Source organism: Callionymus lyra, chromosome 11 (assembly GCF_982586985.1).
Source record: "Callionymus lyra chromosome 11, fCalLyr1.hap1.1, whole genome shotgun sequence".
NCBI lineage: Eukaryota > Metazoa > Chordata > Actinopteri > Syngnathiformes > Callionymidae > Callionymus > Callionymus lyra.
In genome coordinates, this window is record NC_141828.1 from 24,825,750 (window position 1) to 24,849,221 (window position 23,472).

At 36.4% G+C, this 23,472-nt stretch overlaps 2 protein-coding genes across 2 annotated transcripts; both read right to left on the minus strand.

Annotated features, from left to right (window-relative positions):
* Positions 1–705: 705 nt before the first annotated feature.
* On the minus strand, positions 706–16,656 carry abcc2 (ATP binding cassette subfamily C member 2). Its single transcript, XM_087803397.1, has 31 exons — positions 16,427–16,656; positions 14,710–14,889; positions 12,789–12,929; positions 12,580–12,720; positions 12,386–12,508; positions 12,265–12,320; positions 11,633–11,882; positions 11,389–11,570; positions 10,477–10,654; positions 10,158–10,412; positions 9,195–9,260; positions 8,980–9,117; positions 8,774–8,920; positions 8,408–8,492; positions 8,238–8,304; positions 7,535–7,661; positions 7,197–7,373; positions 6,528–6,695; positions 6,209–6,389; positions 5,715–5,853; positions 5,557–5,659; positions 5,261–5,480; positions 5,040–5,194; positions 4,628–4,783; positions 3,979–4,305; positions 3,805–3,906; positions 2,966–3,109; positions 2,677–2,835; positions 1,761–1,927; positions 1,440–1,634; positions 706–985 (listed from the first exon to the last, which is right to left on the minus strand). The coding sequence occupies exons 1-31, from the start codon at positions 16,469–16,471 to the stop codon at positions 856–858; spliced, it is 4,704 nt and encodes a 1,567-aa protein (XP_087659523.1). The 5' UTR covers positions 16,472–16,656; the 3' UTR covers positions 706–855.
* A 2,947-nt stretch (positions 16,657–19,603) lies between these two features.
* Positions 19,604–23,250, minus strand: cutc (cutC copper transporter homolog (E. coli)). The gene is made up of 9 exons (XM_087802497.1): positions 23,174–23,250; positions 23,043–23,113; positions 22,923–22,982; positions 22,647–22,856; positions 21,449–21,484; positions 21,245–21,378; positions 21,145–21,172; positions 20,376–20,481; positions 19,604–20,299 (listed from the first exon to the last, which is right to left on the minus strand). Exons 1-9 carry the CDS (start codon positions 23,200–23,202, stop codon positions 20,188–20,190), a joined length of 786 nt encoding a protein of 261 aa, XP_087658623.1. The 5' UTR covers positions 23,203–23,250; the 3' UTR covers positions 19,604–20,187.
* Between the last annotated feature and the right edge of the window lie 222 nt (positions 23,251–23,472).

A 23,472-nucleotide genomic window follows, 5' to 3' on the forward strand; every position in this document is an offset into this window, starting at 1 on the left:
TAGATATCAGTTAAATATCAGCTCAATAACATTCAAGCATGTTAAAAAGAACAGAAAACTTTTACAGCACCACAGACCGCTAGAGGGCAGTGTGTGATATAAAAACATTTATATATGAGGTAGATTTTCTGTTTATTCCATTTTTTAAGCTGCCACAATCAAATAGTCACAACAATAAAAAAAACGAAACTAAATTGATTTAAAAAAAAAAAAGATATTGATTTTTTTTTTAAAACTTTAAGACAACTAAATAAAAATATTTTTCATAATATGCTTTAGTTTAGACGCTCAACAATTTAAAAAGATTACGATAAATACATTATAAAAGTGTCTTTAATCAAGAAAACAGTTTATTTAATTATTCATCCCAAAAAAGTTACTTCAATCAATAGTGAGTTGATTCTCATTATTGAAAAATGTTGTTTATCAATAAAGCAAAACATTCCTTAATGTTTTTTAATTGTAAACAAAACTTCTTTATTTATGACAAAGACCACTCCAGCTATCTGTCTGTCACTCAAGTATTCAAATTTGTTTCACAATTTTGTAAACTAGTTTTGCACTCCCCCGCCATCATACGTGTATAATAATAATCTAGGTATACAATATATAGAGCTGTCAGAAGTTTTACCGATTTTGAAACAAACCAAGAGGTTTGTGCTACACTTTAATTTGTTAAATGAAGAAGTTTTGTAAGTGCAGGTGTACATGGAATACATTTTATTTCTGAAAACTCAATTTACACAGTTATTGACATCACACAACAACTTTTGTATGAAACATCATATTTACAAACAGTTTGTCTTCACATGTTTCCCGATAAATAATACAAATCTGGTGCATTAAAAGAGACGATCACAGGGATGTGTTTTCTGATTGTGTGATTCCTGCATCCTTCGCCATGTAGTAGAAATGTCCTCGTTTTGCCATAAGGTTGCTCGGAGAATCAAATTCCACGATTCTGCCGGCATCGAGAACCATGACCCTGAGAAGAACAAGTGAGAAGAAGTGTTGATTCAGGAGCTCCTCTACAGATTGAAGCTGTTTCTCTAGTCATTTCAATAAATTACTTGAAGCGTGTATTGCTGGATATACGATATGCAATATCGTATATCCAATATATATTATATATATATATATATATATATATTGTGATACTATATAAACAAGCATATATTTGTAGTATTGTCGAGTACTTGACTCTGGTGTTGCAGAATTTACAGACCACATGACTCTTGACAAAGTCTTAACTGTTTAAACTGATAAGTAAGATTCTTAACCTGACATAACTATGTTAAAAATAAAAGATAATTTGAAAATGTAAATAAATAAATATATGATGAAGTGCTTTTGAATATTGATAAGGTGAAAATAAATAACACGGTGTATCGATATTTTCTCACACCTCTAATAATAATTACAATAAAGACATCATTTACCGGGAGCTGTCCATGATGGTGTGCAGGCGGTGGGCGATGGTGAGGACGGTACAATAAGAAAACTCTTTTCTGATGGTGGTCTGGATCAGGTCGTCCGTCTCCAGGTCCACAGCGGCTGTAGCCTCGTCCAGGATCAGGATTCTGGACTTCCTCAGCAGAGCGCGCGCTAAACACAGCAGCTGCCTCTGACCCACACTAGACCAACACAAGAAGATGTACGACAACCATGAAGAAACGTTTATCAGGGATAATGATGTTTAAAAAAAAAGAAGAAAATCTTAAATCAAAACATAGCAGAACAGAGTGAAGATCTGGACCGACCTGAGGTTCTCTCCTCCTTCTGTGACCATGTGCATCAATCCCTCCTGAAGTCCCGACACGTAGTCCTTCAGATGAGAAAGCTCCAACACCCTCCAGATCTCCTCATCACTGAACGTGTTAAACGGATCCAGATTCATCCGGAGGGTTCCGGAGAACAAGACCGGGTCCTGCCACCAAAACAAGAGCTTATACTTTGGTGTCCCAGGAAATATTTCTTCAACGTTTCAGCTTTATTCACACAATTCATATAGAGATTAATTGTTAACAACATGCAGAGACACATACACACACCCACAGTAAAATATGCATTCCAACCTACACTAATGCACACATGAAGAAACACACATCCACACAGGCGATCTCACAAACACAGACACATACAAATACAAACAAAAACATACTCACAAACACACAAGTACAGACACACACACACATGCAACAAATGCACACAAGCATATAAATACAAACACAGAGAAACACAAACACACAAATACTAAGACAAAATTAACAGGCACACAAACACACAAAGACAAACACATAAACAAACATGAAAACAGGCAGATACACACAAATACAAACTAAATATACACACACAAATACAGACAAACACAAATACAAAAACAAAAACACAAAATAACAAACATACAGACAAACAAAGACAGAAATATATACAAACAGACACAAATACAAACCCACTTACACAAATATAAACAGGTACATATACACACAAATACAAACGGACAAACACACATGAAAACCGGGGTGCACACAAATGCATACACACACAGGCACACTTAGACAAATACAGACAGACACACAAATATAAACCCACACACACACAAAAACAAACACTCACACCCACAGAGACAAGAGTTCATAGTGTGGTGCTCCAGTAGACATGTGTCTTTGTGTTCACCTGTGGTATGATTGTGAGTCTGTTCCTGAGGTCGTGGAGTCCGATGCTGCTGATGTCAACTCCATCGATGATGATCTTTCCACCTGCAGCTTCGATGATTCGGAACAGGCAGTTGGTCAGACTGGACTTTCCTGCTCCTGTTCGGCCCACGATGCCGATCTGAACACAGAATTAAAAACAATAATGAGTGGAACTACAGTCTCTGTATTACTGCTGGCATCCATCATCTCTTATCTCAAACACTGTCATCTTCATGTAGAAATATTTATACGCATATATATGTTCATACCTTCTCTGTGCTGCTGATGTCACAGGAAATCCCGTGCAGGACCAGGTCCAATCCAGCCCGATAACGGACTTTCAGGTCTTTAAACTGGACTATTCCTTTCTCCGGCCAGTTCTGGGGAGGCCTGGAGTCTGTGATCCACTTGGCCTGGAAGAGCGCACAGGTCAAAGGTCATCAGTGACAAAAAAAACATGGAGCCGATGTTGCGTCTCATGCTGATGCCTTGACAGACAGATGATTTTTTCATTTTTTCCTATTCTTCCATTTTAACATCTTTAATCCTGTATTTATTTAATTTCTATCCACTATCAGCCACCCATTCATCTGTCCATCCATCCATTCATTCATTCATCCATCTGACAGCATCCCTCTACACAATCATCCATCCATCCATCATCCACACATTTTCAATCATCCATCCATCCATTTATCTGTCCATCCATCCACCTATCATCCACTCATTCATTTTCCATAATCCATCCATCCATCTATCCATCATTTATCTGTTCATCCATCCATCGTTGCTTCATCTGTGCATGCATTTAACAATCCATTATCTAGCCATTCATTCTTCCACCCATCCATCCTTCCACCCATTCATCCATTCATCTTTTCAACATGCCCTGGGTCTTTCCTCCGAAGTCTCAGCCCAGCAGGACATGCACGGAACACCTCCTGAGAATCATCCTAGAAATATGCCAGAGCTACCTTAACTGACTTCTCTCCCTTCCAGGTTCTACTCTAATAACTCTTGAGAGAGAGTACAGACAAAGAAAAGCTGTTTTGGCTACAATTAACAAAAGAAAACAAGATAGTCGACTACAAAAAAAAGTGTCACATACCTCATTTTCAATCTGGCTGTATTCGTTGACTCTCTCCACGGCTACGATGTTGGTCTCTAACTCAGAGTTCATCCTTACAAGCCAGTTGAGTGTTTGGGTCACCTAAAAAAACATCAATGTTATTGTTGACCACTTTCACCAGCAGCTGTTGTGTTGAAGGAAAGATCCACTAACGTTCAGGGCGTACGATATAGACAGTCCAACCATGCCGCTGTCCAGAGAATCTCGAGAAATGACGGCGAACAGAGCAGAGAAAAACACCACCAGGTTTCCCAGGAACTCCAAGCGGATGGCCAGCCACCTGTTGGACACGATCCAGGGGTAGACGTTCTTCAGGTTCTGATCAATGGTTATCTCGTTCTGCTTCAGGAAGCGCTCCTGGTGGCCGTACGCTCGGATCACCGACAGACCCGAGACCGTCTCGCTGAAGTGTGAGTAGATGGGAGATCTTGACACTGAGTCCAGACGACGCAGCTGTCGTGATGTAGCAATGTAGAAGCGCTGAGAAAGAAACACACATGTATTAGACAGAAGATATCCATCTGGAATCTTCAGTGAAACACATCATGATATAAAATCCTTGTAATAAGATTGATTAACAAATGTTTGATATATTTATTAATCGATGTAAGAAATTAACTGTTCAACTATATTTACATCATACAACTTTACAAAAAACATTTATAGTTTATAACATACAGAGACACACACATTTATACACACACACACAAACAATACCCACCTAAAAACACACACAGACTGACACCAGACAAAAACACACACTCACTGAAACACAAACATAGGAACATAGAAACATACAAACCTGTACGAAATAGTAGATTATAGCCAGAGGGATGATGATAATGGTGAAGAAGGGCGTGGCCAGGCAGATGACGAACAGCGTACCTAAAACCCCAAGTAGACAAAGAATCCAAGCTCGGAAGGAATTAGGGATGGCCTCATCTACAGTGAAAATGTCCTTGAAGAAGAGGAAAAAACACAATTAAGCATATATATATATATATATACTGTATATATAAGAGGTCATTAATATTTCTGAAGCATAATCACTTCCACCATCAAGTCAATCATCTGTGCTTATGTGGGTCTGAAAAGGTCTGAAAATAATCCAAATATATTGCATCGTTGCTCCTGTATCATGATGCGTATTGCATCGCCAGATAGTTTGCAATACCTAGCCCTACTTACAAGCGTCTCAAAAGCCCAAGTAGTACCTTTGCGAAGCGATTGACGATCCGTCCGATGGGCGTGGTGTCAAAGAATACCATGGGAACTCTCAGCATGTTGTCCAAAAGGTTGGAGTGAAGAATACGAGAAGCATTTAGTGCAGCGTTGGCCACCACCAACGTCCCAAGGAACACGAGCACGCCTGTCAAAACAAAAGTTTTCAATGATGAACATGTTCAAAGGTTGTTGGTTGAATTCCAACTGGTACCTTGAGCAATTCCCAGAGCGCCGAAAACGCCGACCCTTGTGTCTCGCTTCCAGTTAGGATACGTGATGTTTGCATAATCCACGGCATCGTTGGTCCAGTCACTGAGCCACAGGTTCTGACCGATGAAGGCAATATTCTGAGTGAAGAAGATGACAAAGACGACGGCGCAGTAACTCCAGCCCATGGCCCGCAGGTACTGAAGGTACACCGAGAACTTCACCTGAAGACAAACACAAAACACGACCAGTGAACTGACGTCCGCCTGAAAATATATGAAGACCAGGAGAGAGACTCACTTGTCCCGTCTCCATAGTTTCCTTCTCGATAAGCTTCTGCCCTTTCTTCTTGTCTTCAGGATCTTCATGTTTCTTTAGTGACGTGTTCTTTCGCAGCCTGACACTAGAAAATAAATGATGAGTGGCTGAGATCTTGGGAAACATCTTGAAATACCAACCTGCCGTTTCTCTGGCTGCGTCGGATACTGTTTTCCCTCTTCAGCGTGAAGGACACCGTGTCCTCCAGAGCAGAGTCAGGGTACATGTCGTCTCTGTCAGGGATGAGCTCCACATCCTCGGTTGACAAGTGACTTGCAACTGTTGGCAAATATTTCACATAATTTATATTTTAGTTCATCCATTTGTGCTCAATATTTTGACTGTTTTACGTTTTCCTGTGACGAATAAGTGTGGGAGAAAATACCAATACACTGATATATGGCAATATTCTTTTATCAGAATATCTGTGTTTAACAGCATGGAATTTGATTGGCCTTTAAATCCTAAATCATTTTAATCATAGTTACTTTATAGATTGAATTTTAATATATGTTTTAACATTTTTAGAATACATAAAAATAGATATTACATATACAGTATACAGTTTACACATTATACAGTAGCTTATGAATAAACAAGACTGTTGGTCTGAGGGAGTGACTGAGACTTTTACCTGAATCAGAGCGAGCCTTGCTCTGCTCTTTGGCGTATGTATTTAAAAACTCGGAAAAGGCTCCTCCGCTCGCTTGAAGGCTTTTGTAAGATCCGATTTCTGACACCACCCCGTCCACCAGGACCACAATTTCATCAACGTACGGCAGGAAGCCTACTCCATGAGTGACCAGGATTCGAGTCTGAGAAAAGAGTGAAAGATGAAGACTCATGTCAGTTTTTATACCTTCTTAGTAACTACTATAATTTCTGCTAACATCTTTACAACAGACGAGATATAGTGTATTTTAGAAAATATTTGTTATTTTGTTTGCACAAACCTTATCTTTCAGTATTCCCTTTGGTCCTATTACTTTGTCGAAGAGATGTTTACCCACGTGAGAGTCCACAGCAGATAAAGGATCGTCCAGTAGGTAAATATCTGCCTGACTGTAGGTGGCTCTTGCCAAACTCACCCTCTGCTTCTGACCCCCCGAGAGGTTAATCCCCTGAGGAAGCAACAACATTGTAAAAACAGTCCAACATCATTAGAAAGAGGAATCACTGTGTATTCGTTCTGATTAACATAAATAAAATCTGTTAAATTGTACTTTTATAAACATACACATCCCAGTGTTTGGAGGTTTCTGTATCTGGAGTTTTGTGACGGAATGATTGAGCCACAAATGTAAACAAACAGGAAAACAGGAAGTTCTTATCGGTAAATAACACTAAATGTAAGACACGATGGCCAAAATTTGCAGTAAAACCAAATAGAAATCCATAAAACAATAAATAACCAAATATAAATCAGATTTGTCACAGAAAAAACCTGCTGAAAGACCCCCGAGCCTGAGGAGAAAATAGTAAAATATAAATATAAACTCTCTTCAGCAGCAGGTGAAAATATTAAGAAATTGCTATAAGATATATTACTTTAAGGTCTCTGTTACTCTTCATGAAATATCTTGAGCACCAATATTCATTTTAAACAAAATCTTGCATCTCACCTTTTCACCGATCTCAGTCTGGTCCCCGCCGGACAGCAGCTCCAGGTCCGGCTCCATGGCACAAGCCTTGATGACGTCCCGGAACTTTCCCTCCTCGTGAGGAGAGCCGAACAGTATGTTGTCTCGCAAGGTGGCATTTTGGATCCAAGCTTGCTGCGGCACAAAGGCGACGGATCCCTGGAGACGAGCAAAGACGCTTCTTATAATCTCAAAGTATACCGACACTGTTAACATTTTTTTATTTGTTGGGATGGAGTTTAGTTTTAGATGTTATATTTATGACACATTCAAGTTCAAGTACAGCGATCATGAGAATTCGGTATCATCAGTAAAGTCACCTGGATGTTGACGTGGCCTTTGGTGCTGTGCATTTCTCCCAGAAGGGCCGATATAAGTGAAGACTTGCCGGATCCGACGGCCCCCACAACGGCCACCAACTGACCTGGTTTGACGTCCAACTTCACGCTAGGAATCAAAGATTCGTCAATTATTGACAACAGCACAGCATAAGGAAGAAATTCTCTCTGATATCAAACAAACATTAAGTAGAACACACTTGAACATTTTTTTTTTCATTTTCTGGTTTAACTAAAGGTTGGACAAATAAGAGGAAAAAAGGCATAAGAGTTGAATTTAAGACTAATTTAAAATTCTGTGAAACTTTAACTAAACACAACCAGATACAGAGAGATTACATATTAGACTATTGTTATGAAGTTTATGAAAACAGAACATTAACACTATATTTATAACTATACAGTCCTTCTTGGAAGATGAATCTACTGTAATTATCTCTTTATTTCTTAGGCAAATACACATCAAATTCCTTTAACATTATGTTTACTCTTATTATTATTCGCTGTATACCTGTTGACATCAATAATGTCTGTTTCTTATCATAAACTGACATTTTTATAAGGCATGATATCAACATGAACATTATTCTACCATCAGATGGCCCACGTAAAGTGACTCTACTTCCAAATCAATTTAGGGACCCTGGTCCAGGATTAGCCCTTAAAAGTCAATAGAAAAACATACTTTTTGAGCAGCGGCGCCTGTTCTCTCTCCCACGCAAAGGAAGCGTTGTCAATGAAAACTGCAGAGTCTGAGACAAAAAGAAGAAAACATGAGTCAAACCAGGCCTCCGATATTAATTTGGAAAATACCAACACAATTTCTTAAAGTGACAGGCTTGAAAGTCCACCTACTTGGCCTCGGGTCATTACGGATGGCGCCGACCTCAAGGTCATCTCCTCCCAAAAACTTCTCCAGTCTCTTCTTGGAAACCATCGTCTAAAACAATGAAGAAAAATGTCATTAATTACAAAAATATAGGAAACAAGTTTCTATGGAAGTATTTCAGTGTCATCAAAATATTTACTGGTTTAATTTAACATTTCAAATGTTCAAACTTAGATTGATTTTATTTAAATGTTGTTGTTTTTTAATTGAAATAAATAATTTGTATATTGAAAGTTTGAATTTGTTTTATTAAATAATTTAATTAAATAATGTGCACATTGAAAGACATTTTCTTCATTGAAATTTGAATGTTTTTTAAATGAAATACGTACCTGGACTATAGCACCGATGAGCATGGGCAGCATGGTGAGAGGAAATCGGAGGATGTTGAAAAGGGAGATGGAGGTGAAAGCTTTCTCCGCCGTCAACACGTTTTCCGGACTGATGAGTACGAAGACGGCAAATGAGGCCAGAGACACCTGAGGATGAACCAGGTTGAGTCAAAGCCAATATGACATAGTTGGTCTTGACGACTAACCAGAGAAGGAGCACAGTTGAAGATAAAGGTGGACACGGATGTCAGGTACGCAAACTTCTTCATGACCTTGATCTCTTTGTCCCGTATGTCGTCCACCTGAGTCTTGAACGAGGGCTCCCAGGCGTACAGCTTCAGGATCTGGAGCACAGAAATGACGATTGAGCACATCTGATCAATCAGTCGCACAAAACAAATAGTGACTACGGTTCAATTACCTTGATCCCGTTGAGAATTTCATTCATGATTTTCAGTCTTTCGTCTTTGTACTTCATGTTTTCAATCTGTAGCGAGATAAAAAAAAGAACATCTTGTTTTTACATCATTTTAATGCGTCTTGCTCAGGTATGGAAGTAAATTCATTTTAAAATTCAAATTTATTGGTTGAATTTAATAATTCAAAAGCTGAATTTATATTATATTTATATATTTTAGATTTTGCCCAAAAAAATTAAGCATTTCATTTTTTTGTAAATAGTTGAATGGAACAATATAATATTTTCAAAATGGTGCATTTTCTTTACATTTTTCTTTTGTAATTTCAATGATTAAAATATAATTATAATTTTTAGTATTAAATTCATAAAATGTATTTTTTAATTATTGCAAATAAAATATTATACTAAATGTATACAAAAATAAATATTTAATAAGTTCAATTTTACTAAAAATTCAAATGTTAAAAATTGAATTATTTAATTGAAATGTTTGGGAGTTTTCAACCATTGATGTTTTTTTTTTTAATAACTGAATGTTATCATTTCTATATTGAAAGGTTGATTTTGAACTCGTTTTTTATATATTTGAATTAAAAAATTGAATATATTCAATATGAATGATTTTTTTCGTATCTTTGTTATTCTAATCAAATTATTAATAAAATAATAATAATAATAAATATTCTCTGAATTCAAATATTTATTTGTAGCCTTTTAAATGAAGTATAAATATGTTGGAAATATACGTTTTTATATTGAATTTAAAAGGCTACAGAGCAAAAAATATTCGATATACAAAACATATTTTTGAATTATTGGAAGTAGAATATCAAACTCTATGTGTGTAAAAAACCTTTTAACGTTCCAAAAAAAGAGAAATTAAATTCAACCCCTCAATATCTGAAGTCACTGACATACTTCCAGGAAACACAATAAGAAAGATCTTCATGTGAGTCGACTCACCTGAACTCCGCGAGCTTTCGTAGCCAGCAGTCCATTGATGGGCACCATCAGCACCATGATCGCCAGCCCGGCCAACACCGAGGGCCCTAACTCCAGCCACAAGAAGACGATGGCCAGAGCGATCTGGAGCGGACACGACCACAGCAGGTGGATGAAGTTGGTGACGTCGTTGAAGCGCTGGGCGTCCGCCGACAGAAGGTTGACCGTCTCTCCCACCGTGGACTCTTTCCGTGTGTCGTTAGAAACCACCAGAGCCTTGAAGAGAGAGAGAAATGGTTACTTAAAAAAAAAAAAAGAAGAAAATTCTTTCATTGCAAACCTTTTTGTAGACGGCGTCCATGATGGCTGTTCGGACTTTCATCCCCAACACGAAGCAACGTTGGAAATATTGCTGCAGAAACAGAGACTGAAGGATGGCGACGACCAGCATCAGGACCGCGTACAGGTATCCTTCCCAGGCGTAGCTGGACTTGTCTTGGGTGAAGGAGATCATCAATCTGAGAAGAAACATCCAGAATGGTTAATAAAATGTTATTTATCAACCAAAGCAGGGGTTTCAAACTACAACAAAGCTACAGGATGGAGTTTTTTTTTAGCTGTTTTTCTTAGATAAATGTGATTTATAGTTTGTTGTTTAGTATTATGTAAATGTTTGTGAATTTAAGGCATTTTATACAGATATCTAATTTTAAGTCTTATTTTATTACAGAAATCGATCTTAACAATAAAATCAAAGCTTTTTAAATGATGAAATTTGACTTTTATTCCTCAACCATCTGTTCACTGCAAAAACTTACATCTAAGCAAGTGTTTATGTCGGATTTTATTTAACAAGAATAATGTTTTGATATAAGAATATTTTTTCTCAAATTATTGGCACATTTATTCAAGCCATTCAAGTCTTGTTTTGTCTTTTAATGTCTTTAAATAAGGGATTCTTCCAAACTTGTCATCTCTTTGTGACTAAATGAAAACGAATCCATCCAAAAATCAAGCCTTCAAATTGTTTCTATTTTCCTTAAAAATATAAATGAATGTAAATATATGAAAGATAATCTGTGATCACATAATTTAGAAACTTTAAAAAGACATCTACTAAAGATCATCATCTATTCATTTTTTAAATTTTGATCCAGATTTCTTCCCGATCTAAGAGCTGTTTAGGTCCAACCATAACATAAAGTAAAATGATATCAGTAAACGTGTGCGTCATTTGAATAAAGGTTAGTACTTGAGGAGTTGAGGACTAGCGAAGGACAGAAGATCCTGCAGGAGTTTAAAGAGAGCCGACTCAATCAGGATCCACTTGAAGGTCTTATAGACGGAAGGGATCAGCCAGGAGTTCGGAAAGTTCTCCTCCTCCTTCTCCTTCTTCTCCTTCTTTTTCTTCTCCTTCTTTTTCCCTCGTTCCTCCTGAGACAAGAGGTTGAAGATGAGCCTTTGAGCAACATTCTAGTTGATAGTTTTCCTCTCACCATGATCAGCACATCGTGGCTCACTCCCTCTCTCAGACCGTTGCTCTTTTCAAAGGTGTCTTCCTCTGCTTTCTCTTGTTTCTTGCTCTGCTTTTTGGGAGACTTTCTTTGAAGTCGAACTCTTGCCAACTCCAGCTCGGACTGCATTCGTTGTTGGAAGCGTCTGCTGATGTTTGCTGTGGTTTCGACATCTTGGAGCTCCCACATGTCTTCCTGGACCAGAGGCTGCTTGTATCCTTTCATCACCATCCTGTCGTAAAAAATAAAACCATTTTAACTGTTATCAAACCATTTTCAACTATAATCAAATTTTCAACTATTATCAAACAAATTTCAACTGAAATCAAACAATTTTAACCTACAATCAAACAAATTTCAAGTGAATTCAAACCATTTTCAACTAATTAAACAATTTTTAACTATAATCAAACAATTTTCAATTATAATTAAACTATTTCAAGTGAATTCAAACCATTTTCAACTATAATCCAACAATTTTCAACAAACATGACAGGAAAGTTGTGATCAAGGTTTTGAGAGACTTGTGGATAGTTAAAAAAAGAAGAAGAGCCAGTCGATGCTAGCAAAAGCCATATTTATTTGATCCTCCTAAAGTCAGCACATGTACTCACCCGTTAAACCAGTTGAAAGTAATTCGACTCAGAAAAGCTGCTCTGGATTCAGGGTTCTGAGATTTAAATGAAAACAAAATGAGCTCAAATCAGAATATGTGCATTTTGGATATTCAACTACCGGTTTTGTAGACGCCTGCTCTTCTGACGAAACGTCGGCCATCGCGGAGAGAACCAGCGACACCAACGCCAGCCCGAAGTGGATGTAGAAGAGGCAGAAGCGCGGCATGTCCTTGATCGCCCCCTGAAGGTCAACCATGGACAATGAATAAATGCTGAGAAATGTTTCCACACGAGCGTGTTAAAGTGTCGTACCAGCTTCAGTGCTTCTCTCAACAGAGTCTGGAAGGGAAACACTTCACAAATGACCAGGAGCAGCCAGAAGAGGAAGAGAGTTGAGGAATCTACAGCTCCTTCTCTGCGTCTCACTCCTTCCTGACACAGCAGCAGCAGAATCTGAGCCACAAACAAAAGTTCAGTCTCTGAGACGACATCACAAACATGACTTCCTGTGTCTTATTCACCCATGACGCTGTGTACAACACTGGGTTAGCATAGTAGACGTCCGCGTTCTTGGGCTGAGCGTCTTTGTTCGGCCCGAAGTCTTGTCCAAGCGTGACGGCCAGCGAGGCGATGGCGGTCAGCAGAAGCAGAGACACGACGATCTGAGGATCAGACAAATCATCTCATCAACATATACTACAACAGAAGTGTGTGACACAAATGGAGGAAGCATCCCGTCGACTTCTCAACAAATATCTCAACAACCTTTTGGCTTCAATGCTGGAAAAGTTATTGTTCAAAATGTGGATTTCCTAAAGACAACTAACAAGAGACAATGAAACAGATTTCTTTCATGTCTCTGTAGAAGCATTTTTTCTTTCTTTTATTCTCAGTTGTTTTTTTTTTTTACAGAACATTAAGTTGTAGTTTGTTGATGGTGTTGTTTCTCTTTCAAACAGTTAATATATATAATATTAAATATTATATTTGATAAATATTTGTATTTTTATTTATTGTGGCCTATATTCAGCTGCTACTATTAATCTTTGATGTTGTTATATTTCTGTCAAGTTTATGACAGTATGTCAGTGTATTATATCAGAATATTGAATGGTTGAATTTTAACTTTGAGTTTTTTATTGAAATGTTTTAATCCTTGTGTTATCTCAGGGTCAAGGTGACCCGAAGGCCCGAAAACAAATATGTTTGTGGCATCCCTTGTGTTGCTTCTGGGTCAAGATGTTGTTTTCAGGTCACCTTGACCCTAAGATAACATGGTGTCCGTTTTTTGAGTAATTGAATTAAAAAGATATATATTTAAAGGATGATATGAAAAAAAAAATAATAATAACAATAGTAAATGAAAATAATTAACCCATCAAGTTTTGTAATTCTTATATTTACATGTAATTGATTTAATATTTTGTAATTTGTAGCCTTTAAATCTCAATGCAATCAAATTAAAAAGGTTTAAACATTTAAAATACGCAATTCAATCAGTCAATATTCTGACGACACTGAAATACTTAAAAATATGCTAAAATATTCCTGTACTGTCAGTTTTCGGTGCATTACTAATATCTTTTTGTCAACAATGTTTTTCTCTACAATCACTCAGTCACTTGTTTATTGCGGGGTTATGTTCTGAACCCCCCCACATTAAACAAAATCTTGAAGTAACCATTTAATTTCATTTATTTGAACTTGTAAACACAAAATGTCATATGACGTGTCATCCCTCTCAACAATCCTTTCAGTAACAACAACCTAAAAAACAGCTCCCATGATGCTTTGCTGCACAGCCAACCAATCACAGCTGACATAGCTACATGGACATAGAATTAAAATACAGTATTGTAGCGACCAAACATTTGTAAGTAAATAGAGCAGTGTGTAGAAAGATACGATATATACTGTAGTATAAAGGATATATTTGTAGTATTGTCGAGTACTTGATGCCATCTAGTGGCTGGAAGTATAATTGCAACACAAAAATGAAAAAACCCTGTGAATATTTGCATTTTAATTGTAAATTAGGAAAATCGAATTATTTTATTTTAAGCATACTTTATTGAACTGAACACCATTCAAATACTTAAAAATATATATATTTTATTTTTTTGTAAAGTAAGTACGTAAATAATACCTATTTGTAAAGCACCTTTTTAGACCAGGGTTACAAAGCGCTTGAAATTAAAAAATAATAAGATCAACATTATCGTAAAAAGAAATATCGCAATATATCACAGTATCTATATTTTCTAAAACCCCTACAATGGATTGTTTTGTAATTTTACTTTAGTTCCTTGTAATATAAACAGTTTGTAAAGATTTATTTCATCATTATTGCCTGATATTAGTTCATTTTCAAACAGATCATTATTATTAGATTATATCAGGATGTAAAACGACAACAATTGAAGGCAGAAATGTGTGAATCACCTGCTTGCACATGTACAGTTTGGACATGTGCGCCTGACTTTTGGCGAGTCGTCGCCTGCAGAGAGGCATCAGGTGTCTCGGGGCGCATATCCAGAGGAAGGCGAGGGGGATCCAGACCAGAACCGTCTGCTCCACACATAATGGAAGATCCGGATCCTCACGGGCCACATACGAGTTATTCTGTGTGACGAGCAGGAAGAAGAGAAGGTGATCGACTCAGCTCTGCTGTTTGAACAAACCATGTGTTGCCTCATCTATGAAATCTTATATTCCATCTGGTTTATGTCATACAAATATCTTTCTATGGTTATTTACTTCTATTCCAGCATCAATCAATCTTTAGACGTTCATCCAGCAAACCACAGGTTCATCTGCTGCCATTCCTTAATCATCTACTTCCTAGATCCATCCATCCTTCCTTCAATCTATCCATCTAATGTTCACTGATGTTTTTGTAGGAGCTCCGGTTTCCTCCCACAGTTGGTAATACAATCCAAAGTGGTCCATGTGTGAGTGTGCAACAGAACGGTTAGTCGTCAATGTGTGCTGCTTCAGAATGTCCTCAGTCTTACTGGGTTAGTTTCTAGCTGGGATAAGAACCAGTGACCTGTCTGTATACACACACTCTTAAAATATCTTTTCATTTTAATTTTTTTTCCACACATAAATTGTTTTCCTGTTTATATTTTATATCTTAGGATGTTTAATCTTATTTTTTTTTAGCTGTTTTATGTTCACAATTCTACATTCTTCATTTTGTATCCAGTATTATCGGACATTGATATGTGTTTTTATTTTTATTTTGTACTTTTATTTGCTATTTGCTTAAAATTTCCCTTTGTAAGAGCAATAAAGTGTGTATATACATATATATATATATATATATATATATATTGTATATATATCAATCTATCTTACATTTACCTTCACTACTTCTTTAAAGGGAATAACATCAGTTTTTACCCATTCAGACACTGATGGGAGTTGGCCGCGACCCAGCGCACAAACATCACAATCTTATCCAGGGCTGTGATTGAACCACAACAAGTCAACCACTTTATTGTCTTTATTATGCTGCCTTTTATCTTTATCGTCTGCTGATTCCCTAATAGGGTTGCAGGGGTGCTGGAGTCTGTCCCAGCTCAAAGGGGCAATAGACAGGTTGCAGGCCCTTTAAAGGGGAAAATCAATGAACGACTAGATTTAAAATAACTTGAAGTAAATATTAGCATTCAGAATGAACCGCTCTATTGATCTGTGGGAGGAAACCGGAGCCCAAGAGTTAAAAAAAAAAGTCAAAAACATTTTTTTTTAAAGAAATGAAAACAAGTTCTTATATAATCACAATAAGAGACGGTGAGAATAAGCATGGAAATCATAAACATGTTGAGTCAGATTTTTTAGGACCGTAGGTTTTAAAGTCCAGTCTGCTCAAAGGTGAAGAATGTAGAAACACGATTTGGACTTTTATTATGGAACGTAAATATTATATGTAAGTTAAGAAGTATAAAAATGGCTCCTTTTTAAACACATGAAAGTTTATTTATACACAAAACTTTAATATTTTTAGAATAATTTTGTTATACAAGAGTATAAAAATATGATTCAATCACAACGAATCATCACTTAAATCAGTGTAAAATGAATTGTGTTAAATCATTTGAAATTATTTCAAATAAAAAGTCATGTGTTATGTCATGTGTTGTCAAGTACTCACCCAGAAGACAGAGCCACAGTACTGATCCAACACCGCAGCACACATGGTCCACGACCACAGCTCCCTGAGCGGACAAAGATATTCTCAAGTCTGAGCAGAGATCAGACCATCCGTCGCTCCTGCAGCTCCAACTATGAACGTCGGCAGAGGTTTCACATGCTCTTCACTGCTCACATGTGTCTAAAGTTCAGCGCTTCAGGTAGATGATTGGACGTTGCGACAGAGGGAGAAACACAGAGACATGACTTGGGGTTTTTTTCACATTGTTTCCTAGTGTTGGGGGAGGTCTGTAACACCGGGAATGTGTTTATGGAAAAGGGAGGGAGTAGTCCTCATTACAACGCTCTTCCTGTCATGTTTTGTTTCTGCACGACTCAAGAGCAGCGAGAGAGAGAGAGAGGAAGTGAAGACAAGCGAGAGAAGACGTCAGAAAGCGACTCAAGAACAAGAACAAATCCAACAAAATGGAACAACTACCGAATATCAACCTAAACACATGGCGTAACTCATAAAAGAAGAAAAATGTGGAACCAATTAAGAGATGAAATCCTGCAGAGAAGATTAAATCAACAGCGTGCCGTGAGAGCGAGTCGGGCGATTTGTCTTTGATCTTTGATTGATTTGACATTATTTTAAGACTATTTTTCATGGTTGTAAACGTGTTTTTGTTTTTTTTACTAACTCAGATCTAAACACATGAGTAAGATGACAATAACCTTCATAATCTGATTATCTTATCTTCAACATTATAACATTTATATCTTATAATTTCAACATAATATAAAATCTATTTTGAGTTTGAGATAAATCATCTGACCGACCAATGTTCCGCCATGTACCCAGATTCTAAAAAATATAAATGCAATAAATAACAATATTCATTCATTCATTTTCTACCGCTTTATCCCTTACCGGGGTTGCGGGGAGACTGGAGCCTATCCCAGTATCATAGGGTGAGAGGCAGAGGACACCCTGGACAGGACGCCAGGCAGGGTACACAAAGACAGACAACCATTCACACACACACTCATACCTCAATTTCCCAAAGTTCTCAATCAACCTCCGTATGTTCAATAAAATCATTTTTTTTAAGGCTGAACATTTTAATTTATAAAAAAATTATGAAGCGCCATAGTACAAAAAAAGGAAAACCAAATGTATAGCAATTAAAAAAAACATTTAAACATAGTGTTCAAATAAAACATTAAGAAAATCTAAGTGATCACAGATTAAGAGACGAGGGTCCCATGTGACCCCAGGTCCTGCACAGGTTTGTTCTACATGTTCCAAACAAAAGGAAAACATTGAGCACAGAAAACTACTACTAAAAGGAAGAATCTAACAAGTTGTTATCTCACAGAGAATCAAAGCACGTGTGACAGAAAAAGTGAAACTACTGGCAGGCGCAGATATGAGATTGAAAATAGCCCCCAAAAAAGCAGAAGGTCCAGCAAAGACTCATCCTGGACATGCCAGAAGATTCATTTCACAGATGTTGTTGTCGACATGACAGCAGTGGTCATAATGACTCGAACATGCGGCCGTGAGATGATCATCCTTCATCTCTCACTGACTCCCAAGTCTGTGGCCCTGTCTACACAAGGTTTGACCTGTGGTGGCCCCCTGGCCAGAGTTTGAGACCCGTGGGGTTTCTTTCTAGGGTCAATGGAAGGTAATGTTTAGGTTCGGATTGTACAAACAAAGCAAATGATAAATAGCAGATGGGGGGGTTGCAAAGGGAAGCTGGACAAAGATTGAGAGGTCAACGGTTGTGTTATTTGAGAAAAGTGAGATGATGACTTGTTGTGTAGAAGCAACAATTGTTAGTAATAAATTAAACTACATTTCCAACCACATGGTCGAGCAACATTTGTTAAGATAATACTGGATAACGTTTGTGTGCACAGTTCAATAAGTTGAGGGTCACCACAGTTCGTGATGACCTTCGATGTATTAATTCATTCAAACTAGCGGTAAAAAGCAGGTGATAAGAAGCTCACTAACAGTGAAGTAAAAAATATAGAAAGATGCAACACAGCATCTTCTTGTTGACACTCGTAAATAATGAGTTTTATTAGGTGAGATTATAAGAAGGTGACTCTGTGTAAGAGTTAATCATTACAGTTGATAACAACACGCTGACTCAGGATGACTGGAGGATGAACGTGACTCCAGAGCCAAACATGGAATTCATTTATCTTGTTGTTAAAGGTGACTCTGGTCATTATCATTGGCGCTATTGAGACCCGCCTATAATTAATACACTTGCAGTCAAAGTCACGAATGTCAAAACGTGATCCATCAGATTATACAGTTTAATAAAAATAAAAAATAAAAATCATGTTAAGAAACCACCAACAAAGCAAAATAAAGTACAGTAAATTACATGGAAGTATCAGTATAATAAATAATTATTATATATATATATATTTTTTTAATGTTTTTGTTTTGTTGAATGTTCAACTAAAGTGTTGATGTGTAGGTGTGTTAAATAGACCTTGGACCTCTATTGTATCATCAGTATGTGTCTGTTTGTAATTGAAGGCAATAACGTGTATCTTATAAGTTTGAATTTGTTATTTTCTTTTTTAATAATTGATGCAATTATATCAACTTCTTTTATATTGAACTAAAAATGCTACCAATTTTAAAATATTTAGAAAAACATGTTTTAACATTATTGGAATAAGAATAAGGTAAGGAATATTAAACTGTATGTGTATATAAAATAAAAATATTTAATAATGAAAAAAAATATCTGATTTTTTAAATTCAATTATTCAAAAGAAAAAAAGATTCAACATTTAAATAAAACACTATTGATTTCAAGTATTTTAAAAATAAATATTGAAAAAAAAGTTTCAAAATTTCAAATGTTACATTTAACCATTTTATATTCTTATGATCTTTATTTCCATCTTAAATATATTTTAATCTTCAAATGTTTTACTTTGATAAGTATAAACGACTAGTTGTACGTATCATACCAAGTCATCTTTAGATGTTGTTTATTTAATACTTATAACACCGATATTGTGTCTTTACAGCCAGTTTTTCATTCTCTACATTCAATACCTCTGCCAAGGAGATCATGAAATCGTGTCTAGCCGTTCCTGTTGGTTAAAAAGTTACTGTTTACACAGAAAATTTGGGGGTTACGCAAAATAAACAAACAACTTTACTTTTTTTTACTTTTTTTATTTCATGTTTCCTGAAAAAAACCCAAATAACTATTAAACCTTAAAGCTGTTTGTTAATTTAAGGCCTACTTGAGACTTTAATTAATGTATATACACACGTAGTGTAACATCATCGGGGGTCGGCCCAGATCACCTCAAACAGGTCAATCTGTTGGGAACTAAAAAGGTTTGACCTCTGACGCACCTTAAACATGAACAAAGTTAGTTTTCATGAGGCCATCGTTTGTCAACAATTTACTTTTACACAGTAGTTTTCTGGTGAACTTTGTCTCTACTCATGACATCAGCCTTAGCACTCATTAACTGTTTATAAAATGTTTGTTGATGACACTTTGGATTCTGTTGTAGCAGACATTTTTAGCCTGTGACATCATCGCCATCAGGGGATAAAAAAATAAGTGAAAAAAAAAAAAGGAAAGAAACTATCATCAAGATACTTTGATGAAATCTCTCATTCAAAGAGGAATAAATTCACAGTTTTAGAGTTTATGATTGAACTTTTGAATAGAAGAAACAATGTTCAGTAGTTGTTAAAATAATCACATTTGTCTTCTTCATAAATCACAATGTATTTTTGGCGATAGCGTTGAATGTGCGGACTTTGCTCACGTCTGCCACCTTCAGGCTGTACTCGGGAGCGGTCAAAGCGGCTCCCATGGACACGCAGGGGTTCCTGTGGGTATTTGTGAAGAGAGAAGAAGGTTGTGAAGACTTTTTTAAACCTAAAATATACCTTCTGTTTTTCACACCTAAATTTCATGGCTGATTCTTTGCTGGAACGCGCAGAGCAGTGAAACTCTAGAGCTCCGGATACTTCCAAAATCCTCTGCAGATTTCTCTCCGTGATTCCACCACCTGGAAACAAAGAATTGAATAATTCTTTGCAATAATTGAATTCAACCATTTTATGTATCAAGAGGGGTTTGTTTTTTTAATGATTGACTAAAGAAACTAGCATATATTTAAAATAAAATATTTTTACATAGAGTTTGATATTCTATCTAATTATTGTAGAATACATCTTTCAATTCACTAAAACTGAAAACTCTTTGTTTTTCTGGAGATTAAATCTTGTCTACCATAACCACGCCCACTCTGCTGTGATTGATCAAGCATCCAGGTTTATTTACAAATAACCTTTACTTACTAACTTAGAAGGCTAAGAATACAAAAATATTGAATTAAAAAATGTATTCTTGAAATATTGGAATTCGAAGATCAAACTCCATGTGTAAAAAGAAAATGATTTACTGGTGGCACTATTGTAGTAATATTTAAAAGGCAACCAATTAAATTAGAAATAGAATCCTGTGGATTCAAAAAATCATTAATTTTGAAAATGTTTTGTTTTTTTAATTAATAAAAAGTAGCTCCACCTATCAAAATGGAATTTAATAAATTAAATTATTTTAAAAAAAGAGAAGCAATTTAATAAAATAATTACAAGTTTTAACTTGATAATATTAAATTAAATATTCTAATGTCACTGATTTAATTCCTTTAAACATCTGCACTCACCTGGCATTACCGCAATTCGACTTTTAGCCTGGTGTGAGGAGGATAAAAATATAAATGAACAACTGCTCATGAACAGACTTCAGCATCTGAAAACTTTTACTTGATCAATGAGTTTTTTTAGAACAGGAAGTCCCTCCAGGGCGGAGCTGTCGCAGCCGCTCGTCAACACTCGCTGGAAGCCCAGAGAGATCAGAGTCTCCAGTGCCACGGACGCATCGTGAACCATGTCAAATGCTGCAGAGTTCCAAAAATAGATAACACTATTCAAGACCCTGATCGAGTGGCATGATGGCGAGGAAGTTACCTCTGTGGAAGGTCACTGGCAGTGGGCGAGCTGCAGCTGGTGAGAGAGGAAGTGGTCAGTGCCACTTAAAAATAACAAAGAGGATTATTTGTTTGTTCTAATCCTACATGGAAGTATATTAGCAGACAATCATGTGACTGAAGTAGCTCAGTACTCTTTTGGTATTATTATTCACAATTGCAATATTTTTTATATTGTATTCAAGAATTATATATTTTGTATTACTTATTACTAATCTAAATATCAAACTATGTGTAAAAAATGAATTAATTATGAGAATATTCAAAAATATAATAAAATGTTTTATTCAATAAAACTAATTTCACATTTCAATGCATTAATTATTTAATTCAATTATTCGAAAAATATTTTAAATGCTTGAAAAAATGGAAAGTTTCAACATTTGAAATGTTAAATTCCGTTGTTCAATATTCTGACGGCACTGATTTACTTACTGTAATCCTAACTATTATTTATCGATTTTTAAATTTAGCCCATACACTTTCAAAGGTTAATTAATTAATTAATTTTTCATTTTTGTTCCGCCCACTTTAACATGTGTCCACATCATAAAACCTTTTGAATTTCAGTTGTTTTATTTTTAATTAATTATGTGTTGTGTTTTTTCTTGTACCTGAGAACGGAGGCTAATAAAATAAATGTATAAACAATATAGATATCACACACAGGTATTATCTATAGATTTTTTTTAAATGATTTATTTTCTATGTATAAAGGCATTTTCTTTTTTTTCTTTTATATATATATATATATATATATATATATATATATATTTATATATATATAGGGATTGGGCACCCCTGGTTTAGAGAAACATTTTAAGCATATGTGTCAAATTTTGGGGGGGGCCGGGGGCCAAATACATTCAAACCAAGTAATTTTACGTATAGATTTTGGGTACATTTTGTGACCTATAAAGATGTTTGTATGATAAGACAAGGAACATTTGTTGAGATTATTCATGTTAAGAATTATTCTTACAATACCAACAAAACTGACGTCTACAGAAAAAAGTTTGTTTGGAAAACAAACGATAATAGAGATAGATTAATATGATTCCTGTTACAGAAAATTTGAAAAAAACCCTGTCTTGTTCGGCACTTGACTCTAATTGTTAAAATATTTTGGCCCCTTGAGAGATTGAGGCTGACATATAGTTTGAATAAGGGCGACCTACCAAGAAACTCCATGCACAGCTCTGCATCCACACGCCCGTCCTCCGTCAGGGCTCCCAACACGAGTCCATCTGCACCATGAACCTTCATCACCTCCAGGTCCTTCATCATCACCTCCACCTCTTGACTCGAGTACAAGAAGTCTCCGCCGCGGGGCCGGATCATGACGTAGACTGGAATCTTGACATATCTTTTAACAATTTCCAGAAGACCTGCAGGAAGAAAAACACTGAGATTTAAAAACATTCTTCCAGTTTAATCAAGTTATAATTTCTCACCCAGGCTGGGAGTGAGTCCTCCCTCCATGAGACTAGAACACAGCTCCAGTCGACCAGCACCTGCATCAAACATTTATCCTTCATGACTTTTTCTATGTTCGTGTCAGACATGTTACTAACCTCCACGTTCAGCATTGACAGCAGACTCCACTGAGTCCACACACACCTCCATTAGAAACCCCTCAGACATGCTTGCGGCACAGAAGACACTTCAATAAACGTGTTCACCCTGAAGGTTCTGCACTGAATACCTTTCGTCCTCAAACTTGTGTCGCTTCATTGAAGTTTGTTGTCAAACAACATGTTTGTCGTCGCGACTTCTTCGACGACTTACGGCAGCTTGATGGAAACCACTGCCCTCTGCTGGAGGGTCAAGTCATGTCTAGAGAGTCTAAAATAATGAATGAATACAATCCGACCATTTTGCACGTAGTGTTTCTGGTATAGTTAACTGTAGAAGTAGAGACATCCCCAGTGGGCGGGCTGATATAAGTTTGTATTAATACTGTAGCGGCCGGATTAAGAACAAAATAATTATAAACGATAAAAC

What these genes read in the sequence shown, in the direction of transcription:
- cutc (XM_087802497.1), bottom strand. Translation starts at nt 23,202, where the DNA reads ATGAAGCGACACAAGTTTGAGGACGAAAG. An exon ending in AGGACTCACTCCCAGCCTGG is followed by an intron (nt 22,857 to 22,922) that starts GTGAGAAATTAT and finishes TTCTTCCTGCAG; the next exon opens with GTCTTCTGGAAATTGTTAAA. An exon ending in TAAAAAAACTCATTGATCAA is followed by an intron (nt 21,173 to 21,244) that starts GTAAAAGTTTTC and finishes TCCTCACACCAG; the next exon opens with GCTAAAAGTCGAATTGCGGT.
- abcc2 (XM_087803397.1), bottom strand. Translation starts at nt 16,471, where the DNA reads ATGTGTGCTGCGGTGTTGGATCAGTACTGTGGCTCTGTCTTCTGG. An exon ending in AACTGTACATGTGCAAGCAG is followed by an intron (nt 12,930 to 14,709) that starts GTGATTCACACA and finishes TCTGATCCTCAG; the next exon opens with ATCGTCGTGTCTCTGCTTCT. An exon ending in TCAACTGTGCTCCTTCTCTG is followed by an intron (nt 8,921 to 8,979) that starts GTTAGTCGTCAA and finishes GTTCATCCTCAG; the next exon opens with GTGTCTCTGGCCTCATTTGC.